General features: G+C 42.6%; 1 protein-coding gene across 2 annotated transcripts in view; it reads left to right on the plus strand.

Moving 5' to 3' along the window:
- VIT (vitrin) overlaps positions 1–20994 on the plus strand; it is a 127738-nt gene that overhangs the window by 32489 nt on the left and 74255 nt on the right. Inside the window, exons 3-4 of one of the 2 annotated variants that reach the window (XM_025260867.3) lie at positions 5959–6024; positions 20426–20582. In XM_025260867.3, coding sequence (XP_025116652.3) covers positions 5959–6024; positions 20426–20582 — 223 coding nt within the window. Of the gene's footprint in view, positions 1–5958; positions 6025–17043; positions 17106–20425; positions 20583–20994 lie in introns of those variants that run through there. The other variant, XM_044925822.2, reaches the window with a different exon arrangement.

Below are 20994 nucleotides of genomic sequence, written 5' to 3' on the forward strand. Positions count from 1 at the left end.
AGGGGCTTGTTATGAGTAACAAGACATCCATTTCACCTTTATGACTGATTTCAGGAACTGAGGACAAGAAATCAAATATTATAACAAAAGATGCTCTTATCACGGAGGATATTCCAGGGGTTTAGGGAGCTGTTAGCCAGGAACTTGGCCAAAAGGCCAAAATGTATATTTATCATAAATCACCATATCACACAGAACCAGCCAGTGATCCCCCAAAAGCCCTCTAAATTAATGCAATTAAGTGTTTAATCAATACATATCAGAGCTAGCATGGTTGCTCTAAATACGTGTAAACTTATGATGTAGCAGAGTTTTATGCTGCCCACTGTCATCGGAGCACCACGTAAATCAAGAGCTGCACTTATGGGGAGAAAAGACCCTAAAAAGCCTAAGGCTGCACCAGAAACATGCATTCTGGCTCCAACTTCTGTCCCCACCCCCTCAAAACCGGCAGATTTAGTCAAGATATCAACCTTGACCTTGGTTTCTTTTCTATAAAATAAAAAGATGACCTCCAAAGCTCCTCCCAGCTTCAATATTCAGTGATCTGAAGTATAATTTATTGATTTATGTGATTATAGAGAATAAGTTGTCCTTTTTCTGCCATTGAATTCTGATGTATTTGATGGTAGGTATTTCATTGAATATGCAACTCCAAATCAAAGCATAGGGGCAATTTGAGCTGATTTAAAATGATCTGTATTATGAATCAGCTTTTAGGAAGGCACTGTGAACACTGTTAAAGAGAACCAGAGCTGGCCAGTATTTAAAGCAGTAAAAACAGATGCTAATCAGAAACCACTGCGAGAGGGGAAAGGAGAGGCCAGTGTTATACTGGGCTCAACTCCGAACACAACAAGAAAAAATGGGGATTTATAGCCAAGGCGCAGGTTGCAGAGGTCAGGGAATGGAAAAGACTGAGAGGATAGCAAGGGAATAGGGAGATTCTTGCAAAACTGACTAGACAGTATTCTTGCTAAAGGCAGACCAGAATGATCAGATATCAAGAGCACAAGATTCTCTCTAAACAAAATTCTTGCTAAAACCGCATGGTGGCGGCCCTACAAGGACAGACGCACAAGCCCAAGGTCAAAGCCTTGTTGAGAAGAGGGCTTAGAGGAGCCTGACTAAAGTTGGTCAAGGAAAGAGTCCTTGTTAACACCACCTGAGTTAGTATCCTGAGTGGCACTAAGGGATCGAACAGGAAGTTGATGGGCTAGAATGAGACATTCTTATAAAAGTTCTAGACACATATTAAGCATTCAGTAAGTATTTACTAATTTGATCACTGGCTAGATGTTCTGGCACTTCATGTCTTTCCTTGAATGTAAATGGATTCTGATTATAATTTATTACCAACAGGAAAAGTGGAACACAAGTGCCTATTAACCATGCCAATGATTTTAGAAAGCATTTTTCATTATTACATCAATATGATATCAATATGAACAAATTAAAGAACAATTGTCTTTTTCTAACAAGAAAAGAAACATTTGGGAGAATGGCATTGAAACATGTAAAATATCATGTATGAAACGAGTTGCCAGTCCAGGTTCGATGCACGATACTGGATGCTTGGGGCTAGTGCACTGGGATGACCCAGAGGGATGGTATGGGGAGGGAGGAGGGAGGAGGGTTCAGGGTGGGGAATACATGTATACCTGTGGCGGATTCATTTTGATATTTGGCAAAACTAATACAATTATGTAAAGTTTAAAAATAAAATTTTAAAAAAAGAAACATTCTATAAAAAATATAGAATATATATATGTGTGTGTGTGTATATACAAGAAATATACTTTGAAATGAGAAAAACACAGAAAATATAAAATAGGAATTATAATTCCACCATTATTAAAATTTTGGGATTTTTTTGTTCCAGGTATTTCTCTCTGTATATGTTTTAATTTTGTCAGAGTCAAGATTATGATTAGAGCTTTCCAGCTCGTTTAATCTTCTGCTACACATCATTCGTAATAAATGCTTTGTTTGTTGTTGTACTCGCTAAGTCATGTCAGATTCTTTGTGACCCCATGGACTGTGTGGTTAATAGGCACTTGTGTTCCACTTTTCCTGTTGGTAACAAATTATAATCAGAATCCATTTACATTCAAGGAAAGACATGAAGTGCCAGAACATCTAGCCAGTGATCAAATTAGTAAATACTTACTGAATGCTTAATATGTGTCTAGAACTTTTATAAGAATGCCTCATTCTAGCCCATCAACTGTATGGAGTCCATGGAGCCCACCAGGCTCCTCTGCCCATGGGATTTCCCAGGCAAGAAGCGGGTTGCTATTTCCAACTCCAGGGAAACTTCCCAACTCAGAGATCAAACCGCATCTCCTACTTGGCAGGCGGAATCTTTACCACTGAACCACCTGTGAAGCCCTAATAAATGCTTAGGATTCCCCTATTGTTGGGACATGTTCAACCTTTCATTACTTCCAGATTGCTATTAGAAATAATGCTCTGGTATCCCCTTAGTGGTCCAGACTCAGTGTTTCCACTGTAGGAGGCGCAGGTTCTATCCCTGGTAGGAGAACTAAGATCCTGCATGCAGTGCTGTGCAGTTGAGGAAAAAAAAAAAGAAAGGAAAAGAAATAATGCTGTAATGAACATCTTTTACATAAATCTAAATCTTTGTCTATATTTTTGATTCAGTTCAGTTCAGTTGCTCAGTTGTGTCCGACTCTGTGCCACCCCATGGACTGCAGCACCCCAGGCCTCCCTGTTTATCACCAACTCCCGGAGTTCATTCAAACTCATGTTCATCGAGTCAGTGATGCCATCCAACCATGTCATCCTCTGTCGTCCCTTTCTCCTCCCGCCTTTAATCTTTCCCAGCATCAGGGTCTTTTCCAGTGAGTCAGCTCTTCGCATTAGGTGGCCAAGTATTGGAGTTTCAGCTTCAACATCAGTCCTTCCAATGAATATTCGGGACTGATTTCCTTTAGGATGGACTAGTTGGATCCTAGTTGGATATTTCTGATTATAACTTGGGATATATTACTAGGTATATATTTTCTAGGACAAGGAATAGAAATGCTTTTTAAGGCTACTGAAATGTATTGCCCATGGCTTTCCAGAATGACTCTACCTGCTCAGAATTTACTAACCATGTACTGGACTGCCTTAATCCCAAATTCATGCCAGGAATAACTATAATCCTGAGTTCAATATTCAGTACACAATATGAGAAAATATAATGTCATTTTGCTTTAGCCTGCATTTTTTTAATCATTAATGAGATTTAACATTGTTTCAAGCTAACTCATTTGTATTTTCTCTATAAATTATCTGGATGATAATGTATTTAAACTGTTGAAGTTTTAAGCAATTACACCTCAGCCATCTTAACCATCCTGAAGGCCACATTAGAGAGAAAAAGAAGTAGAGAAAAAATTTTATTTGAAAAAATAATTTTAATATTTACTTTGTTTTGAAATGTCAAGCATGACTAGTGAAAGGTGAGAACTTTTCATGTTAATCAAAATTGGAACACTGAATTCTTTAAAACTGAGAAGTATTGTTGCAGAGTTGGTAAATCATGATTGCCCTGGAACTTCAGACTCTAGACTTGATCTCCTCAAAACCTCTAGATTCTAATGGCCTCAGTGGCCAGATAACTAACTACTCCCATGCAAGTGCTTTCAGACCTGTGTTCTGCTTTGACTTTGAAGTGAGCATCAGTCATCCATCTCTGTGCTCTGTCTGTTCCTACAAACAGGAATACAAGACAGATTTTCCTCTCACCCCAATTCTACAGGCAATAGCATTCCATTGCAATTCCAAGGTACCAAGAAGGGCCCTAATGATGAGGAATGAAGATTTGCTTCAGGGCACAAGCACTTTTGTAGCCTTACTGACCAGCCCTCCCCTTGAGGAGTGGTTTCTGGGCAGCTTTAATTAACAAGCATCTAAGCTGAGGGGAGGGCCTCTGTCTACCACTGTAAATAATGACTTTATTAACCACTGCTGTAAAAGTGAACCCAGCTCTGCATGTTTTCAGCCTGGAGAGTCTTGGGTGAGCAAAAGCGAGTGATGGGCTGGTCTTACTGAAATATTTATAGTCCTAATGATACTGAGACTTATAAACCACTCGCCACAGGCACACAGCCCCAGAAGGACAGAACTTGGTTTTCCACCAAGAACTGATAACCAAATTTATTACTATTTAGCTCTTTCTACTTAACTTGCATCATTTTTTCTATATATTTATTATCTTTTTTTAAAATTCTAGAATTCTAGCTATTTATTTTTGTGTATAAAATGAAGATGCGGTCTTTGGATAGAGTTAAATGACACAGAGACTACTATAAAAAATCAGACCTCCAGGACACTCACACCCACCCAAACCCCAGAAGTAAATAACACCTAAAAAATGTCTGCCTTCATTCTGCTTGGCTAGACTTTTGGTTTTCACTCAGTTCTCTTTTATGGTTCTGTTCTTGCAGGACATGGTATGTCAACTGTCCAGGCCTCAACGAGTGCTAAGCAGTCAGAACTGGGGATAATTCAGGAGGTACATCACTGGCACAGCCCAGCTAGAGAATCATAAGATATATAAAAATTTTTCTTAATCAACACTTGGTGACATTGCCACTTTTTCCTTCAAAGATAGTTGCCAGTTAAAGAATTCCTAAGTCCTGATTTATGCTTCAATCAAGCATCTATACTCTGTTAAATAAAAAATTTAAAAGGCACAGAAAGTAGGAAGTAAAATGCCTGTTTTAATTATTCTACTGCCTCATGTTCACCTCCAGAATCCCAACTGCATCCAGAAAATGGGTTTCTCAAAAGAGTGGCTAAAATGGAAGTAAGTTACAGCAGTACCATCTTTGGGTAGGTAAGGGAGAAGAATTCCTGGAGAGGAAGGAATAAGAATAGAGACTGAGTAGCCTTTTGAAAGGAAAAATGTGCTTTTCTGTTTACCAGTACAATTAGTGTAGGTACAGAGGAATGAGAATTTTCAGACATTATTAATAAAAAATTGCTCTGAGAAATTTTCACAATATATGTCAAAAATTTAAGTGGGCATATCTTTCAGACAAGAAATTATATTTGGAATGTTATTTTAAGGAAATAATAAGAAATCCATGCAAAGAGGAAGCTATTTATATTAAATAAGGGGTTGGCTCAATTATGATACATCCGAGCACTGCAATATTTTGCAGGCAGTTAAGATTATTATGGGAGGAACGTTGAATGACCGGGAAAAAAAAAGGTCTCTACATATCTTTAAGTAGAAATATTGGGTTGGCCAAAAAGTTCGTGTGGATTTTTCCATAAGATGGTACCAAGAATGCCAATGAACTCTTTAGCCAAACCAATATGTTTATGACACCTTGTAAACAGTATAAGCATCATCAAAAATTTGTTTAAAAGCACCCACATGAATACACACATACAGAAAAAGCCTGAAAATGTTACACTTATGCTTTCATCTATATTTTCTGTAGTACTGTTTTTGTGCGTTTTTTATACTCTTCTACCAGCAATATCTATTATTTCGGTAATAAGGAAAAAACGGTCTATGTTATATTTTAAAAACATAAGGCTCAAAGGAAACAGCGTGGAACAGAAGAAAGAGCACAGGAAGGGCCTAGGCGCCCATCTCGCCTCTGTCATGCATTCCTGGGTCCAAGCAGAGCAGTGGGCTTCTCTAGACCTGTGTTCCTGTCTTTGAAAAGTAAAGATGGTGGAGTTGGTGTGGTGAAATTTAGAGGCAGCAAAACAAAGGACAGATAGCCAAGAGATATTTTTGAAAGGCCCTTTCAGCAGAGGCTGAGAAAAGCACAAATGATACATCTTATTTCCTCAACCATAAAATAAGGGGAAATTAGTTTTACTAATGAGAATACTTCAACATGTGATTGAAGCAAGTATAAAGGTCAAAAGAGAGGAAGTATTTAGTGAAATAATACTGATTAGATTTTTTGCATTTTCTTCATGTAGTTTTGCTGGTGACCGGAATACAATCTAATCAAGAAATGATGAAGAAAATGAAAAGGCCCAAATTCAGTAAGTAAAGCTGCAATTCCTCACAAGTACAAGACTTGTGTCTTCCATGTGGAAGACTGTCACGCTTGTCTCAGTTAATTTGGAAAGTTTAGGGTTTTTTTTTTGTTTGTTTTGGGGTTGAGTTTTATTTTCTTATCTCAATTACTTTGCACTCAGACTAATTATGATTCTTAGTACCCTTTTGACTGTAGCCCACCAGGCTCCTCTGTCCATTGGATTTTTCGGGCAAGAATACTGGAGTGGGTTGTCATTTCCTTCTCCAGAGGTTCTTCCTGATCCAGGGATTGAACCCATGTCTCCTGTGTCTCCTGCATTAGCAGGTGAATTCTTTACCCACTGAGCCATCAGAGAAGTCCATTATTTGTTGTATTTTATTCCAAAAAGCATTTGAAATACAAGTTCTTATTTTAGGGTAGATATATTTCATTATATTAGAAAAATTCAAAATGTACATACAAAGCCAGACAACACTGTGTCCCTATGACTAATCTGAAGTAGGCATTTTTCTGCCATGGAAATGCTGTCTCATTTCCCCATACCAGAAAATTCAGTCTGGCTAATGCAAAAATCCAGCAAAGCTGCCCACCTTCCAGCATGCCCTGGGATCAGTGGATAATCTCACAAAAAAATTCACATCCCATCAGTGATAAGAGAAATAATTAATTTCACTTTTGGCTTCTAGTTAAGATTAGACAACAGAAAATCCAAAATAACCATAGAGTAAATACGACTGAAGTTCCTTTCTCTCTCCTATAAACATGGTCTAGGCTTTTATGGAAGTTTCACAATCTTCAGGGACCCACACTCCTTCTATTTTGCCGTTCTGCTTTTCCCAACATGGCTTTCAACTCATTGTCCAAAATAGCTACCCCAGCTCCATCCAGCATGTCCACATTCCAGTCAGTAGGAAGGGATGAAGAAGGTGACATATTTAGTCCCTTTAAAGATAAGTCCAGGAAGTCAAATACACCACTTCGACTTAAATACCATTGACCAGCATTCAGGGAGAATAGAAAGGTCTTGATTTCAAGAATCTACATGCCTCCTAAATGCAAGGTGTTCTATTATTAGGAAAGAAGAGAAAATAGATGTGGGGGTGGGGGGGGGGGAACTAGCAGAATGGGACATAAATGGAAAATCTCACACTCAAATATTCTGAGCACACTGAACTACCTGGATGTGAATTTGTAGACTCGATGGAGGCTTGGATTAAGGTATATTTAAGAAGGACCATAAAAGAAAGACTTTAGGTACATTCAGTGTTCTGTGCTCTCTACAACAGAAACTTCTGTTTAGGCATTAGATTTAGGTGCCTTGAAATCTGCAACATTAAAATTCTGAAATAGAAGAAGAGATGTTTCACGCAGCATTTTTTTTTCTGTTCCTTTAAGCCGTTTGTGCATGACTGCCTGTTGAAAGGAGACCAAAAGGGCAGCCATCCACAGCCTCCTAGCCTGAAATACTAAAAAGGAATTAGTTGTTTATTTATTCCTGTCAAGGCTGAGAGCCAAGAGAATTGGCCCAGGGGCAGATGTGTGTTCAAAACAGTGATTGGGCTAATATGGAAACAAATGCACACCCAAGTATGAATTCCTTTGGATTGTTTCCAGTATCTTCATTGACTCATATACAACAATCATGAAAGATTCCATGATTACCATGACAACAGTTTCAGTGACTATGGAAGTCTGTGCTAAACGACCCAAGGGGAAACCTCTTAGAGAGATCTCAAATGGATTGAATTTCTGATATGCTAAATTCTAACCTTATTCACAACATCCCCCTAGTGAGACAGCATTTTTGAGTCAATATATGCATGAAGTTTTTTCTCTAATTAGAAACTCTGTCACAGTCATTAAAAAGGGGGAAGATAGATACAAGGAAAGTAATAGGATATTCCCAAAGTATGGTGATATCTGATTCTTTATCTCAGGAGTATTTCCAAATTGTAGTCTATAGCTTGAGCCCAAAATAATTTTCATTTTTTCTATTCAACGTTGTTAATCTGCCACTGGGGCACGTGACTGATAGCAAGGGAGGCACATCATTCATTCATTAGACAAGTACTGATTTGGTGCCAGCCAAGTACCAGGTACTGTTAAACACTCAGATACAACAGTGATTGAGACTCAGACTTTGCCCTCACAGAGCTCAAAATCTAGAGAGGAAGAAAGGCAAGTCACCAGGCAACTATGAGGTCTTATATGTATGCTAGGCCTTGGGAGCTAAAGGGACTCCAAGAATATAGAGAAAAAAGTTATGTATCTGGGAGGGTTTCCTGGAGGAAGTGACACGCCGACACTGATATCTGAAGGCCAAATAGGGATTGATCAGGCAAACATGAAGAGAAAGGAGTGTTAGAAAGGAAAAAAAGCATCTCCAAGGCCTAAAGAACAGAAGGAGCTAAAAAATTAGTATCACCGAGGTTTAGAGCGGGAGGCAGATGTGTTGAGATGAGAGGTGGAGGGGTAAGCAGGCACCAGATCACAAAGAGCTTTGTTACTGTATCCAGCAATCTGCAGTTCATCATGAGGGCAATGGGGAGCATTTCAGTGCAGGTTATTTAGGCTCAATTAGCAGAAATCCAGGAGAAGGCAATGGCACCCCACTCCAGTACTCTTGCCTGGAAAATCCCATGGATGGAGGAGCCTGGTGGGCTGCAGTCCATGGGGTCGCTGAGGGTCGGGCACAACTGAGCAACTTCACTTTCACTTTTCACTTTCATGCATTGGAGAAGGAAATGGCAACCCACTCCAATGCTCTTGCCTGGAGAATCCCAGGGACGGGGGAGCCTGGTGGGCTGCCATCTATGAGGTCACACAGAGTCAGACACAACTGAAGCGACTTAGCAGCAGCAGCAACAGCAGCAGCAGAAATCCAAGGGCAATTTACACAAGAAAAAAAAGGAGATTTGGGCAGGACAGGAAGTATCTCGCAGAACCCAAGGCTGGAAGGGCAGATGGAATTCACTGGGACTGTACCCCAGGCAGAAAGACCCCAAGAATTGGTGACCCTACTCCTCTCTATATATCTGCCTCACTGCCCAAGCCCCCACCCGCCCACCCCACCCCCCGCCAACTCTGCTTCATGCAGACCATGTCTCTCAGTCCTGATTTCAAATCCCTGAGAGAGAAACTCTAACTGCAGCAGCATAGGCTGGGAGGATGGTTTTCAAAGAAGAGTAGAATGATTAGGGTTGTGTTAGGGAAGTAAAACAATCCTGCCAGCAAAAAGCAACAAAATCCCTTCCAAATGTATGAAGAGAGAAGAGAGAGAACACAATATACTAGTGAGTCAGTATTACACATAGACACGTGTCTACAGATAGGATGAAAGTAGCTACCAAGTCTCGACAGAATTTCACACCAACAGTGAAGTGGAAGACAGAACAATTACAACTTCTCTTAATTCCAGGAAAGATAAATGCATGTACCTGCTGTGTCTTAGTATACCCAGAGAGCCCTAAGCTCCTTCTGGAGGTAAGTATCTAAGGATCAGAAGTCTGGAGACCTTGCACTCCGATGCCTGGTGAAATTTGAGACACTAGATTAGATGCACATAAGGTCAGGGCTGCTTATAGACGCAAATGTGAAACCACGGTTCTTTCAGTGCACTCCGTTTCTCTCCTGGCCCACCCTCAGTTCTCCCCAGTGTTTATTCAGGACTAAAAATCTTCACCACCAGAGGGCTCAAGGTAAGATAACAAGGGAGAGGTCATCTGAGAGTTTTGCTCAGTGGACAGTTTACTGACACCAATTTGCATGTAGAACTACTTTCCGCTCCTGAAGATCTAGTGATCAGACATGGTGCCATGAGTTGGCAGAGCCGGATCTGAAATTCAGGTCTCTGTGAGGCTCAAGCCCAGATGCCTTCCCAGTGCCTTGTCCCAGACTAGCCAGAATTTAGGAATGAAGTATCTAGTTGACCAAAAAGTTCATTTGTGTTTTTCTGTACCATCTTATGGAAAAACCCGAATGACTTTTTTTGGTTAACCCAATATCTGTTGTCTAGAAGCAGATGAGGTGCTAAGATAATCAAGTGCTGACCAAATAGGAAATAAAAGAGATGTGGGCAATAGAGGAAATGTGGGAAAAGGAGTTTCTTCCTTTGACTTGTCCTGAGACCTTGGGCCACACCTGTGTATCTCTTCTGTCTCTACAGAGGGTTACCATTACTTTAGGTAATTGTCACTTTCTCTCCTTACTTCCTCTGCTTTCTCATTTCTTTTTCTTCTCAATTCTTTTTTCTTCTATTTCTTTGGTCTACCCATCGCCTCCCAGGGGCCCTTTTGGATGTTGCTTAGCTTCAATGGGGAGAAGGCAATGGCACCCAACTCCAGTACTCCTGCCTGGAAAATCCCATGGACAGAGGAGCCTGGTAGGCTGCAGTCCATGGGGTTGCTAGAGTCGGACACGACTGAGCGACTTCACTTTCCCTTTTCACTTTCATGCATTGGAGAAGGAAATGGCAGCCCACTCCAGTGTTCTTGCCTGGAGAATCCCAGGGACAGAGGAGCCTGGTGGGCTGCCGTCTCTGGGGTCGCACAGAGTTGGACACGACTGCAGCGACTTAGCAGCAGCAGCAGCAGCTTCATTGGTAGACCTTTGGACCAAGAAGGTAGTACATGTTGAAAATAATCTCACATGGGGATATGACAGAAGGGAAAGCAAAGATAAAAACAGTGGAACTAGTTCTTGCAGCCCTGCTCCTCCCACTCACGTATGACCATTCATTCCAGGCCAGCATTTTGCTGTCATGTACAGAGTTGTATTGGGTACAATTTTCTTCTGTCACTTGGCTTATCACATGACCTCACTTTATAAATCAAATCAAGTCTGATTCCAAACTGCCAATTGCCAAGGGCTGAGATATTAAAATTCCCTCATGAGTGGGCTTCCTCCCGCCCAGCTCCAGTCCTCAGGAGCCTTGTACAATCTACAGCATTCAGGGAGAGCCCCTGCACTGTTCAGTGTCCAAACCCATGTTACTCCTAGAAGCTGAATAGCTCGCCTGTTTCATAAATGGTGGGATCTTGGAAATGTGGGGAAGCCTCATGCCTAAGGTTCTACCCTGAGGGGCACCACCCCAGGTATTGTCCCAAAGTGATGCTCACCCAAGGCAACTGTTAGGGAACAGAGGCCTTTCCCTTACTGGGACCTACCCGCTCACTCCCACCTTCCCAGTCATGGAAGGTCTATTTCTTTCCATCACTCTTTGGACTGGCCAAGCCCAATCCCCTCAAACAAGGAGGATTTAGAGTACCTAATTCCCGAAGCCTTGAGGGAGGGTTGCCAGGTAACCCCTGCCCTCTCCCTCTCAACCATGAGCCCCAAATAAGAGAACACAAAAATCTGACTACCTTCTTGGAACAGTAAGAGGGGAAAATACAATAAAAAATAAGCATGTGAGTATGAAGAAGGAAATGGCAACTCACTCCAGTAGTCTCGCCTGGGAAATCCCATGGACAAAGGAGCCTGGCAGGCTACAGTCCGTGAGGTCGCAGAGTCAGACATGACTGAGCACACACACACAAATGTCTTAGTAAATTAACCTGCTCTATGGTGCTGAGTAAAGTTTACCATACTGTACAAAATGAGAGTTTTATCAAGTTTTTTACATAGGTGACTTTTTCAAGGCTCTCATTTTCCTGCTATGTTTTGGAGCCATCGATCCGACCTTACCCACAGGCACGTCACTGACATATTTAAGCATAAACCTATTCACACAGTTTCTAACAAATGGCCAAAATGCGGTTGCATTTTTCTTGATCGTTGAAGACTACAAATAAAGGTGGAAGGATTTAGTTGTGTTCATGAAACTCTTCTCCTAAAGTAGTCAAGATACCTTGTGGATTTTAAGGATTAACTTCATTTATGTGTAGATTTCACCATCAAAAAAGGCTTTCTGTTCAACTCATGAGCTTTTTAGCCCATATTGTAATAAACACATCATACTTTTCCCCATAAGTTATGGGGAACAGCTCTAGCAAAGTCCCTGACTGGCAGAGTTCCTATGCTAGAGAGAGAAAAGCTTTTAAGTTGCAAAATCTCTTCCATAGCATTTCTACATGTAAGGAAGCCCCAGGAGAGCTCCAGAAGCATTGGACTTAGTCTAAAGTGGGGTCGGATGAGATAGTGTTACCCTGGTGAGAGTGGTGATGATTAACTCCAACACATTATTGCCTGCCCATTCTGCAAAGTCTCTGACTTTACTGAGCACCCGATCTCACATAAGGTAAAATAAAATTGTGCACAGGAAAGCCTTCCTGGACCCAACAGCCACTGCCAACACACCAAAAACCAGTTTACATGGCTCCAGGGTACGCTACACTTCCTCTACTGTTGACTTACTGCACATTATTATAAGAGCTTTAAAATATATATATGTAATCTGTCTTTTCAACTAGATCAAAATCACCATGAACTCATAATTAGTGCTCATTAGGTATTTGCTGGATGAATGGATAAACAGCAGAATGAAATAGAACAACAGCAGCGAAACAAAACACTATAAAATAAAGCAAAATGTGGTAAAGGCTACAAAAGAATAACAAGGGGACTACAGTAGGATTCAAAGGCCTCCCAGGTGACACCAGTGGTAAAGAACTCACCTGCCAATGCAGACGACATCAAAGACTTGGGTTCGATCCCTGGGTCAGGAAGATCTCCTGGAGGAGGGCATGGCAATTCACCCCAGTATTCTTGCCTGGAGAATCCCATGGACAGAGGAGCTTGGTGGGCCACAGTCCATGGGGTCACAGAGAGTCAGACACGACTGAAAAGACTTAGCACACACATATGATAGGATTCATACTGGTTTCTTGAAGGAGTATTTGAGATAGGACATGAAAAATCAATGGAATTTTACAGCCAGAGATAGGTGGGAAGGCTTTCTAGGCTTTCCATATATCATGAGTGAGATGGCATCGGAAAATAGTGAGTGGCATGATTTGGCTTGACTGTTGGGGCATCATGGGAGATGCAGCTGGAAGATGGGTTAGGACTAGGTAATGTCAGTCTGAGAAGCTTTGTTCTTTGCCATTCTTTAGAGGGTGCGGACACTGAGAGTGTTCTGAGCAGGAAATCTACATGATGAAGATAACAGTCTGCAAGATAAACAACGGCAAGATATTCCCTGCAGGCAGTGAAACCACATTCTGAAATATTTCCATTATACTGGAGTCTGTTGAAATAGTCTTAGCTTGGGGTGAAATGTATTACCTTTTACTCACTTAGTTCTCTCCAGTAAGTTAACCTTAATACCATGTAAAGCATGGAAATATTTTTGCAATCGACCTTGAAGGGGTGGATAATTCCCAGAGGTACTACCTCAGTAATGAGGAGGTAACTGTTCTGCTGCTGGTGCTGCTACTGCTAAGTCGTGTCCAACTCTGCGCGACCCCATAGACGGCAGCCCACCAGGCTCCCCCGTCCCTGGGAGTCTCCAGGCAAGAACACTGGAGTGGGTTGCCATTTCCTTCTCCAATGAAAGTGAAAAGTGAAAGTAAAGTCGCTCAGTCATGTTCGACTCATAGTGACCCCATGGACTGCAGCCTACCAGGCTCCTCAGTCCATGGGATTTTCCAGGCAAGAGTACTGGAGTGGGGTGCCATTGCCTTCTCCAGTAACTGTTCTGGGACTTGGTTATTGATAGTATTGGAGCTACTGAAGACATACGCCTCTGTGAGTGTAGGATTTGGTATAGCACACACACAGCTTCCTCACTGAGCTCATATGTTGTCAGCTGTAGCAACTGGTAAGTAACCCCCAATGTTTTCTTGCTCTTTAGGTGTTGGTACCAAGAACACACTTGGTTCCAACACGAGTGTCTTCACACAGACTGGTGCTTGTGCCCTCTCTCAAACCATGAAAAAGGAAGTGGATTAACTTCTAGTCCTCCTTCTGGTGTGTAGGTGAGAAAGAAGGCTGACTCTCTGCTACAGAATTTTAGTTGAATAAATTCTACTATGGCAATCCTCAGAAATAATAGACAAAGAATGCAAGAAAAATTGCAAGGCAAAGAGTTGCCTTGCAAGTGTTTGGGATAAATGCACAGATGTGTACAGATACACACAAATGCACACTAACACACTCACACAGACAACCTATTTACAAGACATTTCCTGTATTCACCCACTGCTGCTGCTAAGTCACTTCAGTCGTGTCCGACTCTGTGCGACCCCATAGACGGAAGCCCACCAGGCTCCACCATCCATGGGATTCTCCAGGCAAGAACTGGAGTGGGTTGCCATTTCCTTCTCCAACGCATGAAAGTGAAAAGTCAAAGTGAAGTCACTCAGTCATGTCCAACCTTCAGCGACCCCATGGACTGCAGCCGTCCAGGCTCCTCCGTCCACAGGATTTTCCAGGCAAGAGTACTGGAGTGGGGTGCCAAAAAGAATGCAAGGAAAATTGCACTAGAAGAGTTGCCTTGCAAGTGTTTGGGATAAATGCACAGCTGTGTACAGATACACACAAATGCACACTAACACACCCACACAGACAACCTATTAACAAGACATTTCCTGTATTCACCCACTAGTGGTTGCCAATGATCTTTAAGTTCAGAAAACCTTGCAGGATTAGAGCAGGGAGGCAACAATTTAGCTCCTTCTCTTCAGTAGTGGGAGAAGCAACCAAGTGGAGCTGGCAAAGCTATGTGCCTGGAGCCCCAGGGTGCAAGTTCAGGGCCTGACTCTGCTACTTGGCACCTGAGCTTGAACAAGCAAACTTCTCTCTCTGGAAAATAAGGACAATATGCCTCTCATGGTGTTGTAAGAGTCAAGTGAAAATTATATATTACAGTCCTTTCTAAATTAAAAGTGGGTTACTTTTAGGGACAGCCCTGGCGGTCCAGTGGTTAAAGACTCCACACTCCAGACTCCACACCCCACACTGCAGGCAACAGGTTCTATCCCTGGTCAGGGAACTAAGCTCTCATATGCCTTGTGGTTCAGCCAAACATTTTTTTAAAGAGTAGGTTACTTTTAGACATACAAATTGCTGCAATTGCCCCAAAGCTGTGTCACCACAGACATATTAACCTCTGTCATTCAATCACTCTTTTATCTATGGTGCATGGATGAAGGTGTTTTCTCAAGGCTGACAAAAACACTGGTTAGAAGGACCAATCTTTTTGACATGCTTAGAGCTGGAGCTTGGATTTGTTCATTGAGGCAAGTGTCTGTGACTAGCTTTGTCTTTATAAACCCTTTTCATCACACATCCTAGGTTTCCCTCAACTATTGCATCCTGAGAAATCTTTTATACAAAGGGGAAAATACTTATTTAACCCCCAACACTCCCCATGGAGGGGACTATGGAAAGGCCTTAAAGAGTTTGGAATTTTTCCTAAAGGCAGCAAAAAGGTACTGATAGTTTTTGACCAAAGATTCAACATGGTCATCTAGCAATCACACTCCTGGGTATATATCTGGACAAAACTGTAATTCAAAAAGATACATGCGTCCCTACATTCATAGCAGCACAATTTACAATAGCCAAAATATGCAAACAACCTAAATGTCCACCAATAGATGAATGGATAGAGAAAATGTGGTGTGTCCCTATATATACAATGGAATACTACTCAGCCATAAAAAGAGTAAAATAATGCCATTTGCAGCAACATGGATGGATGTAGAGATTATCACCCTAAGTGAAGTAAGTCAGACAGAGAAAGACAGATATCATAGATATCACCCATATGTGCAATCTCAAATACGACACAAATGAACTTATCAGTGAAACAGAAACAGGCTCACAGAGATGGAGAAGAGACTCGCGCTTGCCAAGAGGGAGGAGGTGAGTGAGGGAAGGGCTGGGCATTTGGGGTTGGCAGGTGCAAACTGTTATGTACAGGATGGCGGCTTCCCTGTTGGCTCACTGGTAAAGAGTCCTCCTGCCAATGCAGGAGACATGGGTTTGATCCCTAGTCCGGGAAGGTCCCACATGCCTCAGAGCAACTAAGCAAGTGCTCCACAAGAGAAGCCACCACCACAGGAAGCCTGAGTACCAAAACCGGAGAGCAGCCCTCACTCACCGCAACTGGGGCAAAGCCCAGGCAGCAACAAAGACCCAGTGCAGCCTGAACAAATAAATAAAAAATTTAAAAAACGATTATGTATGGGATGGATAAATAGTAAGGTCCTCCCATATAGCACAGGGAACTATACTCAATATCCTGTGAGAAATGATAATTGAAAAGAATATATGCTTAACTGAATCACTTTGCTGTACAACAGAAATTAACATGACATTTTAAGTCAACTGTACTTCAGTAACATAGATTTAAAAAAAAAAAAAAAGATTCAACATAGTCAACGACTGTTTAAGCAAAACGGAAAAGAATCTTTGCAGAAGAATTTGCTGCCAAGGAAGAATTAACATGATCTGGTCACTGGTGTCAGGATCAAGGAAGCTTTCATCTTAAAATTTTATTTGGTGGTCATTTTGCTTCATTAACGTTTTTGCATGATTTTCTTAAAAATAGAATTTTACTCTAGTTGAATATCACAATCCCACAAAATTAAGTTTCAGATCAAAACTGCTTATGCATAAGTGCTTTTATGTTATAATAATTCTTTCTCATTAACAGCCAGGAGGCAAGCTTATAACAGCCTTCTCTAATTGATGAAATTTGTTTTCCCAAAGCGATGTGGTTTGCCTGGAAAGCCACATTCACTGAAAAGATGAATGGAAAATAATCAGGAGATTATAGAGTTTGATTTGGCCTCTACATCATTGGCTTATTGTATGTGACATCATCCAATAATCACTCTATTATTAGGTCAGGCAGAAAACCCAACTTAGAGCAGAAATGTCTGCAATTGTGCCTCTAAGATCCCAATGTTGCATGAAAGTGGAGGCTCAGACAATATCTGTTTTGCTTCTGAGATCAGTACAGCAGACCCATTGCCTCAGAGAACAACATCAAACAGTTATCTTCAGTTCTTGCCATCTGGGTTGCAAATGGTTCTCTTTTCCCTGTGTCTAGTGCCAAGGTCCTCTGGGAAGAACAGATTCCGAGATGCCCTGATGTGAGTTCCCTCGAGAAAATGATAACAGCCCTGAGAAGGCGAGGTAACCTTAAGGAATCATATGAGGTGGGAGCAGAGCAAATGGCCAGGAAACAGGTCTCTGAGCAGCTTCCACTCGAGTAGTTCTGGGCTTCCCCAGGAGCTCTGTAACTTCAGCCCAGGGTTCTCTCACTTCCACTCACAAAAGTACACTCAGAAAGGAGTGAAATCAAGCACATATAATCAAGCACATTGGAAGAACAGGGTGCAATGACAAAGCATGTCTAAAGGTCAAATATTTGTTCAATTTGTACAGAAAATTAAGCTGGAGAGAGTGAGCTAATTATAATTTCAGAGTGATGGCCAAAATCATTGGAAAATATGATATCTAAATCCAGCCAACAAGAAGCAGGCATTTGCATCTTTTTGACCACTCTCTCAGTACATGGAAACCACAGTTTATTCCTTTACAGTATTTTCCCAGTTATTTGTGAAGCAGTCTGTTTTCTTGCAACCTTCTAAGAATCTTCCATCCATCCACTTAAGGCCCAAATGAAATGATTTATCTCTGGATTTCCTCTGCATACTTTTGAACTATCCCACATTACAGCTGATAGTTAGCAGAGGCAAAGTACTATGTTCAGGATGGGGGCTTCCCTGGTAGCTCACTGCCAAGAATCCACCTGCCAATGCAGAACACACAGGTTTGATCCCTAGTCTGGGCAGATGCCACAGGCCTTCCCAGAAGTTTTCTTTTTCTCTCCTTCTCCTCTGTTGTCTAGGTTCATTTTCATCTATCTTTGTGTTTCTTCTCACAAGTGCGGAAATAATCCTTCCTTCAGAGAAGTCAAAATTAAGGCAGCTCGAGAAGCGTCTACCTCAGGTCTGAAGGAAGCAGGGAGGCACTGATTTGGAAAGTAAGGCTCAGGGGACAGTGAACGGTACATCTTCCAAAGTACACGAGCGTACATGCTTGATTTCATTTTATCCCCCCTCCCACTATCATGGGGTGAACTAATTCACCAATTGCTAATCCAACTGGATGCAGATAAAGCAGAAGATCTTACTGAAGGGACTGCCCCAGGCCTTTGCGAAAGCAAGACAAAACAAATTCCCCTCAAAGGAAGGGGCTAGTTGAGGGTGGGAATTGATGAGCAGGAAGCAAAATATTCCCATGTGACACTTCCCCCCTTGTCATTTTAAGCCAACTATTTCATGGAAAATTCTACTGCCTGCGCACCTGTCTTGCTGTAGGTTCGATCACCGTATGACACTCACGCAACAAGCTTCTCCATAGCACCCCATTTACAACTCCAGAAGAGTTGGGCTGTCCTTCCAGGAGGCCCAAAACCTCAAGATGCCAAAGTCACGCCCACATGGAATCCCAGGGCACAGAGCTGTCACTTCCTACTTCAGACAACTAAGAGCCAAGAGGGAATGCTTCCCTTTTCTTTGCATCCAAGGGAGGAGCTGCATTCAGGAATGGGGCAGTGATCTGCGGAAGGGAGGAGAGTTGAACGCATTTAGTTATACACCCAGTGATCCCACAATTAACCAGTTTAAGGAGAGGCTACACAGGCATCTTCCATCCTCAAATTGTCTCTTTAAAACAGTGCTCCAAGACTCAAAATAGTCCACGCAGCCTTGAGTATCGGGGTTTAAAAGAATGGAAGATAAAAAGAAAATAACTGGAGAGGAAGCAGCCTGTGGTGGGGAGAATGAAACCACAAAACCATTTTAAGCGCGGCGCTCCCCTCCTCCATGGGGACCACAAATTGTTTTAGCCTGTGATCACACTCAGCCCCCGGGCTCCCAGGAGGACTTCCATGCTGGCCCAGCCCTGTGTGGCCAGGACTGTCTGGGAGGGGTGTTTAGGAAAAGAGCGGGAGCTCTAACTTCAGTACTCTCTCCAGTCTGAAGGAAACACAGCTCTGATCCATTCAAGTACAAAAGAGTTAAAAAAAAAAAAAGTACATTTTGGATACAGCTGGAAACCATTAACAACTCTGAGAGCATCTCAGTAACCCAGTTAGAGGATGGGTGGCCTGGCAGAGATCCGGAATCTATGTTTGTAATCACTGACTCTTACCACTGGGCGGGGCTTTCTTTCCACCTCCCACCCAATGGAGACATCATGGCCATCTTCAACTGTTCAGTCCCTGCCTGCCCCTTCCTTCAAGGGCAACTTCATTTACTAGAAAGTTCTTTTTAGCAAAAAAAGAAGAAGACTCCATAGAAACCTCCCCTTTCAGTTCTTGCTCAGTCCTACTTATGACTTGCCTCCAAATGCTCGCCTTCTTATGTTCAAACACCACATCTCTGCCAGGCAGCTCTCGCATCTGGTGGTTTCCAGTTCCCTCCTGCTTACTCTTTGAACGGTTGTTTGTGTTTCAGAGTCTCTTCTAGAGAATACATTCCTAGCTCCCGGGCATCCTCCAGGAGACCTTTTCATTCAGGAGTTTTGGAGGGAAATTTTTTTCAGAAGACGCAGCCACACCCCCCTTTTAGGTACTGCCACTAGACCATCTACACCATCTTATCCCTAAGCAAGTTTGGGGCTCCAGCAGCCTTGCCAACTGACTACTGCTAGGCTGGCTATGGCGTCACGAGGCCCAAGAGGAGGGAGGCTGAATGAATGGGCTTCCCCAGGATGCCCAACAGGGCAGTCCCCAGCTTTCCACTGAGCGTTGAGGAAGAGGAGGAAAGATGACTCCTACCTTGACCCTGGAGCTAGGACCCAGCCTCAAGGACCAAGACAAAAGATTGCTTTCATTACCTATCTCCCCAGTTCAAAAACTCTCCAACGAGTCCCACCTCGTTCACAGAACACAGGCACTCAAGCTGCCTCCTCCTGGCCTGGCCCTGCCCATCCCTGTGCTCCCCGCAGCTGGGGTCTCGGCTGCAGTAGGCCCACCTTTTCCTAGCCAGTCCCGCCCCAAAGCCCATGCTCTCTAACTCACCCTTCCCGAATACCTTTCCTTCCTCCTGCGAGGTTTTCGGAGCATTTCCTCTTTTCCTGGGCTAGCTCCGGAGCATCTGAAAAAGCAGTATTCTCCAGCTGTGGACTCACACTGACATTTCTGGCCACTGGAGTTGGGTCTTTTCCCAGAGTTCTCTACTCCAATTAATTAATTGTTCGATTAAGCACAGGAACGAGCCTCTTGTTCTTGCTCTCAGCAGGTTAAATGCAACGGACAGAGATTGCTCTTTTGGCCTGAGGAATGTACTAATTACCTCTCTGCTTTCATTATACAGAGGGGATCCAGGATCAGCCCAGGCTCTGGCTTTTAGAGATCAAGTAAATGAATAGTTATAACCTAACAGTCACCCCATATATAAGCTGCTACCACAAGGTGTAATCTTGACTTCATTTTGCATTCCCAGCTGTGCCTCAGATCAGTTGTGATGTGAGAGCTGGGAAGATAACGAACGTCGAGTTCATTGTGAAGTGTCCACCAGGATGCCAAGACCCCAGGTACCACGTTTACGGCGTTAACGTCTACGCTTCCTATTCCAGCGTGTGCGGCGCTGCAGTTCACAGGTAGGCAACACTGAGTTACTTAAGAAGGAGCCGCCAGGGTGTGGGCGGGGAGCCCTGGGCCCAGGGCTGCCTGATTAGCAAGCAAAAATGGACAACTCTAAATGAGCATTCTGTGTTTTATCTAGTAGCCCCATCCCAGAGGATGACCCAGAACCTGTTCATGGCCCTGGATCTCCTTGCAAATCTCTCTAGAAAGAACTGACTTCTCCTTACACATGAGTGAGAGGGGAGGAGAATCCTACTCTTTTGTGTTCACAACGAAGAAACCAAAGTTCTTGATGATGTAAAAAAATATTTTCTACCTGTATGTGCTGAGCAAGGAAATAATAGGGACGTGACTAAGGAAGGCCCAGAGGTTTAGAGAAGAAATGTCACAGCTCTCGTTGATGGCTGGAGACAAATGGGAACCTGA

Source organism: Bubalus bubalis, chromosome 12 (genome assembly GCF_019923935.1).
Source record: "Bubalus bubalis isolate 160015118507 breed Murrah chromosome 12, NDDB_SH_1, whole genome shotgun sequence".
Lineage (NCBI taxonomy): Eukaryota > Metazoa > Chordata > Mammalia > Artiodactyla > Bovidae > Bubalus > Bubalus bubalis.